The sequence below is a fragment of the Vigna radiata genome, unplaced genomic scaffold (assembly GCF_000741045.1).
Source record: "Vigna radiata var. radiata cultivar VC1973A unplaced genomic scaffold, Vradiata_ver6 scaffold_486, whole genome shotgun sequence".
In the NCBI taxonomy this organism is placed as follows: Eukaryota; Viridiplantae; Streptophyta; class Magnoliopsida; order Fabales; family Fabaceae; genus Vigna; species Vigna radiata.
The window spans coordinates 3,852-10,377 of NW_014542921.1; the positions used below are offsets into that span (position 1 = coordinate 3,852).

At 29.6% G+C, this 6,526-nt stretch overlaps 1 protein-coding gene across 1 annotated transcript; it reads right to left on the reverse strand.

Annotated features, from left to right (window-relative positions):
* Nucleotides 1-4,199: 4,199 nt before the first annotated feature.
* Nucleotides 4,200-5,323, reverse strand: LOC106752667. Its single transcript, XM_014634400.1, has 4 exons — nucleotides 5,237-5,323; nucleotides 4,828-4,954; nucleotides 4,584-4,721; nucleotides 4,200-4,369 (listed from the first exon to the last, which is right to left on the reverse strand). The coding sequence occupies exons 1-4, from the start codon at nucleotides 5,321-5,323 to the stop codon at nucleotides 4,200-4,202; spliced, it is 522 nt and encodes a 173-aa protein (XP_014489886.1).
* Between the last annotated feature and the right edge of the window lie 1,203 nt (nucleotides 5,324-6,526).

Below are 6,526 nucleotides of genomic sequence, written 5' to 3' on the forward strand. Positions count from 1 at the left end.
ATTTTGATTATTATCCATAATATTTTAATTTTTTTAATTCTCACACCTTTAATATTAAATATTGAGTCTTTCCTATTTAAATTCATGAGAAGTAAAAAAAAAAATATACATAAAATAATTAAAATAAAAATTGTATAATTTAGAGAAAGAGAGTAAAATTACAAAAAATTATGTATATATAAATTATATTATTTCTAAAATTTAATTTGAAGTTTTGGAGTGAGACTAAAATTTAATTAAAGTTTTGGGGTGGGGCTAAACCCACTTTAACCCTGACCCTAACCCACTTGAGAGGGGGTTTTGGGGGTTGGGGCTTTTTTGTGGCCCCCTACTTAAGAGACTTCTTAAAATAGAGTTTTTTCAATAGTGGGTTGGGACTGACCCTAGGGCCATGGATTAAATTGACACCTCTAGCGACAAATATGTATCACTTAAAAGATTTTATCAACATCGATTGAGCGATCAAGCTCCTATGACTACAAACAAAATATGACTTGTTAACATGTATTTTAAAATTTATAACTAAAAATGAAAAAAAAAATATAGATGTCATAACAAATTAATAGTGTGATCCCAAATGTGCAAACATATGTATTATTTTTTTTTTCTTTCTATGTCTTACATTTGTTTGGATAAACATGTTATACCTTGATTTATGGGCTACTTGAAATCTTACATTTTTGTAAAAAAAAAAATCAAGTCAAAAATATATCATAGATAATAAATATTATAATAAAATAATATAAATATTGACTATTTATACATATATCATGAATAATAACTATTTATAGTACATGAATTGGATCATGACCTACTCCATGTTGACATGGTTGGTCGAGGTATATATGTCCTCTGCCCTCCACTACACTAGCCTCTCAAAGTAAAGGCTGCCCAAGAATCTAAAATGATGGATGCTACTTTGCTTTGATGATGTGTTGGCCGACGTGTATGCATCCTCGGCCTCCGATATAGAAATAAAAGATTAACTATATGTATATTGGTTAGATTGTAGATTTTTTAAACTGTTGCTATATAACATGTGAACATTTAAAAAAAATATAAAACTGTTGCTATAAAACTTTCTACTACAAGAAACAGATTTTGTTGTAAAATTTTTAGAAGAACAATGTAATAAGCAATGAAAACGTTAAAATATATATAATATTAAATTTAGTAGAAAAGATTTTTAATCCAAAGATGAAAAGAGAAAGATATACAACAAGCAATGAAGATAAACAAAAGGTTAATATTTAATATCGACTATGCGTTTCCTAAAATCATTTTCGTATATAATCTATGTACAATATATATTTTTTCTTCTTCTAAAAAAAAGTGTTGCATGTCAAGAGAACGAGAGCAATAAAAAGGAAAAATGGTTAATAAGGAAAAATGGTTAATGAACATAAAAAAATAAACTTAGAGAAGAGAGTAAAAATAAATAATAAGTTTGTATGTGATAAGAAGAGATTAAATAAATGCATAATAAATGTAGATTAAATGAAAGAGCATGTATATCTTTGCTGTATTAAAAAATTAGTGTATGTGCTGGCATGTGATTTGAAAAGCTTTGGTATCATAATTTGGCCACCACATACTAATAATGAAGGCTTCATGGCCAAGGAGCAGTTTCCATACGAGGGAAGTTCTTCTCCTGTGCATGCTTCAGGAGACAGCTACACTAATTTCACCAGCGCAGACTAATTTGTTGTCTTGTTGAAAACAGTACCTTAATTTCTGTCTCACATGAGTATCAAGCCAACTTCACATAAACATCATCAATATATATATTAAGGATGCTACAGAAATTTTATTCCACCAGATTACCTCCTTCTATCTTGCATTAGCAATCTATCATTTTGGGGATGGAGCAAAGTGAAGGGAGAGGAAAGGGAAAGAAGGTTCAGGATTCTTCTTCAAATGCTGAACAATCCCAAGCTGAAATGGGACAAAACGTCATGGATCCTCAACTAAGGAGGTAAGCTATTTTATCTCAACTTTTAGTGATAGTACAATGGAATTTTTGTTAACATACCTGTCTTTGAGTAATTTCCTTGCAGAGTATTCTCAAACAGAATTTCTGCCCAAAGATCAAGACAGAAGAAGGTGAAGTTAGTTGAGGAGTTGGAACACCGTTCCAAAATGTTGCAGGTGAATATTCTTGCTATTTCTTAAAAAAAATGAATGTAATAGAAAATGTTCATATATGTTTTTTAGGGTTAACATATCTATGTTTACTTCTGAGTTAACTATGTTCATACATGGCTGACCAGTTTCAAACATTTCTGTGAGATTATCACATTATATGTATTCATATGCAGGATCAACTAGCCCAACTTCAATCAATGCAGGCTCAGCAGCAAAGCCGAATGCACAGTTTAATGGTAGAAGAGCAGACATTGTTCCATGAAATGGAGTATCTTCAGAAAAAGGCAATACTCAGAGATGGTAAAGTTGTTTCATTTTTGGAATGTGCTTACGCTTGCGTGTTTCTGCATACCGAAAAAATAAAGCTGTTTTATTAGGCCAATTGGCAAAACATTTATAGTGTCACTAATTTTTGAGGCATTGTCCATTTAGCTGAAGATGAGAAGAACAGGAAAAAAAAGAGTAGGCTGGAGAAACTTCGAGATATTAGGCAACAACAATTGCTTAATCTGCATGGTCCTTTTGCTGGATTGTCCATTGATTCATCCTCAAATCAAGGTAGCAAAACAATAAAACCTTGTGTACTAATGAAAAACTACTGTTAATGGCACATTTGCTGAAAATATATAAACTGTTGTAAAACTTAAAATCACAGTTTTAATAATTTTTGTAGGAGGAGCACATTCTTCAGCTGCTGCGGTGGATGAAATGATGGATCAGACGAATCTTTCAATGGCAACTGCTCGCAATCCCAATCCTTAATTAGCCATTTTCCTTATATCAAACTCTGCTGCTTTCATTATGGTTTTGTGTGACTGTTTGTTTTCAATGTTTATGTTTCAATAAAGATGATTTCTATTGTTAATGATCCTGGATTTAAATGTTATCTTCAATGTTGTTTATGGTTGTTTTTAAGAGAATATTTATAAAAATGTTTGTTTTGGATTTTTTATTTATACATCCGAATATATATTAAAAATCAGAAGAAGGGTTATTAGGGCTTGAGAACACGTATTATTACGCGCTGATAGATATTAGTTAATGTGTAGAAGTTCTTGAATATTCTTGTGATATCTTCCGTTTCCAAATATATGCATGTTTATTGAGGGGTCTTTATTTTCCTTTCTATTATTGCCATGTGTTTTAGATTTTTCTTTTTACAATAAATTCATAAATTTTTGTTGTCTTGCCCACTTGTATACTTTTCTGCATTTAACCCTAAACTGTGGGCTAGGGTTCCATATGTAAAATAGAACCAACAAAACATGTCTCGTTTTTTTTTTTTAAATCGTGTACATTTAATTAAGGATAATATAGTTTGACAACATTTTTTTTATAACATTTTAATATTATATATGTGTTATTTTCTGATTGGTTCAAAATTACTTCAGAGTCAATAATAATAATTATAAATAACATCACAGACATATGGTGTTAAAATATTGCTAAAAAAATGTTGGAAAAGTATCCTTATCTTTACTTAATGGGATCACCTTGTTCACTTGAGTGGATTTGAGAAAGAGTAATTGAAAGGATTTGAAGATAATTTTTTTTGTTTATTTGAATAGATTTGGAGATAAGTGAGTATAAATTTGGAAGTAAATTTTTTTAATCTGTCACATAAACTAAATCCTATACTAATTTTCACAAACTTTACTTTCAAATCTACTCTCGTTTACCTCCAAATTTATTAAAAAAAAAGCAAAAAAAAAATATTTTCAAATCCTCTCAAATCCATTCAATTACTCTTATTCAAATCTACTCAAGTGAACAAGACCTGATCCAACGTGTTTGTATATAATTGGCTGAAACTTTGTCAGTTCAAATTAGTATATAAAAGAGCTACTCGTTGAAAAGGAAATTTTACATTTAATCAAATCCTTCTTATATCTTCACTGATAGCAGTGATTACTTATACCCACTAGAACAAAATAGAAACATACTAGAAACAGCACACCACGCAAATTTCAAGACAAATATTGAAGCAGTCCTAAACTGGAAAATCTCACAACATAGCTAAGAAGTTTTGGAAACAGTTTCATGTAAAGTGATCGCTAATTAAGGTCAGAGTTCGGAAAGGTTCCGCTTATATCATTTATCATGGATCCAATGTAGTGGTTAGGCAGATTCATGTTCAATCCATGCATATTCGGCACAGCATCAGCTATCCACATCTGGCTCGGCTCTGCTGGTATGTATGAACTCCCCACTCCATTTCCTGCAACTATAAATTCAAACAAGGAATGTACGAAGAAATCCCAGATGAAAATCTACGCATGTACATGTAGACAACAACCTTTTTTTGTTGGTACGATGTTATACCTCATGGTATTAGGCACAGTTTCATTGGAAATATATGCATACTTTACCTCAGTACAAATTTATTAGCTGAGTTTCGTTTGATGTCTTCGTATTTGTATTTTCTTAAAAAAAGTTACCTTGATATGAGTTTGGATCGTTGTACCAATGCTGCATCGGATCAATATTAAGAAGAGGTGCTTGCAATAGCCCTTGTTGCATCATCACATAGCATTCCCTCAGCCTATTCACTTCGCTTTTGTTCATCTCAATCTCAGCTAAAAAGACAATGCCCTTAAAATTAGTGAAATTATCAACCCACAGAGTTTTTGTCAGTGGAATACACACACAGATAAAACCACATCCATGCTATGAGATTGTTACCATCTTTGAGCATAATCTCGTTCTGAATAATTTCCATTCTCCGGCGCAATTTCAGTTGTTCCTGCTCCAAGAGCTGCTTCTGGTTCTGACAGAAACCAAGATCAGGTTTAAGACCTCCTATTTCATTCTGCATAAGGATATACATATAGATATATAAATGAATTATAACCTCAACGACTAAGAAATTTTGAAAACTTGGTCAGTTACATAGCTAAATTAAAATATGCAATGAATCTGAACAAAAGTGTTAGCAAGTATATCTGCTTTATACCAACAAGCGTCAGAGGTTATTATCAGAAATTGTTACCGTGACGATCAAATTACGCGTTATTTAGCTTGATTGAAAATCAAAGATAACCTTAGTAACATGTTTTTTTTTTTTAAAAAAAAATATTAAAAGAAGGATTACCTCAAGACTTTTTCTTTGAGTTTCCAAGTAGATCTTATAACATTGCTTCTTCTGCCATGATCTTTTAGATGAAAGTCGATTGGACATGATTCTATAAGAAATTAAAGAAGAAAAATTGAATGATATATATGTAAAAATTAAACCCTTTTTGATGTAATTATAGATTTTTGCAGGTCAAAAAAACCTACCTCTTTTGCTTTTGTGCATCCATATCAAGTTTTGCAGTTTTGATTAGATGAATACTTTCAAAATGTGGCATAATTGGATGGGAATGTGTGATTATATAGAGCAAGGAGTGGTTTTGATTTATGAGGGCAGGGACTTTTATGGAATAAAGTGTAAGTTATGCAGTGAACAGATTAATCTGATGCTGTTTGATGGAAGTTTTCTTACCCTGATAATTGTGCAAACTTCAGAAACGGTAATTATCTTGGCAGATTGCTAATTAATTAGGCTACAAATTATATATATCATAGCTGTCTCTTCACACTACTGTGACACTTAATTTCAACGGATGACTTGTTGGGAGTTGAACCTTAATCATTAATAAGATTAATGGTATTATGAAAAACTTTTAAATTTTCACATATAATATAACACTAAAATAATTATAAAAATACAAACTTTTGTATTTTTTTAAAAGAAAAATTATTTTTAGACATATCTAAATTTTTTACGTTTATTTAATATTATCTTTTACATTTTTTTTGAAAAAATATAAAAAAATTATACTTTTATGATAAATTTATTTTTATATTATTAAATGAATGTAAAGTATTTCATTATATCATTATTTTCTTTTTTAAGAAAGAAAAAAATAAGAAACAAGAAAGAGTAGTATAAATGTGAAAAATTTATGTGTCAAAGTATATTTTTTTCATTAATAATATCTAAATTTTCAACGAGTAAAAATTTTTCTTTTTCTTTTTACTTTAGTCCAGTTATTTAAAACAAAAATTAAAACACTTGTAAATATAATTTTAAACATTAAAATCAGCGTCTATTAATATATGTTAAAATTGAGAAATAATATTAAAAATTTGTCTTTTTATTTTTTTCATATTTTAGATCACATTCATGAAATTTAATTCCTTCTAACCCAACTAGAGTTAATTATGGTGGATATTTTATTTTCATTTTTCTTTAATTATTATTGCCTCTTTTAAGCACATACCATATTTTTCCTTTTCTGTATTTATCTACTGATGGAATAAGAATTTTTATACAAATAACTTATCTTAAAAGTCAGAAATATCTTCCATAAAAAAAAAGTGAAAGAATTGTCTAAAA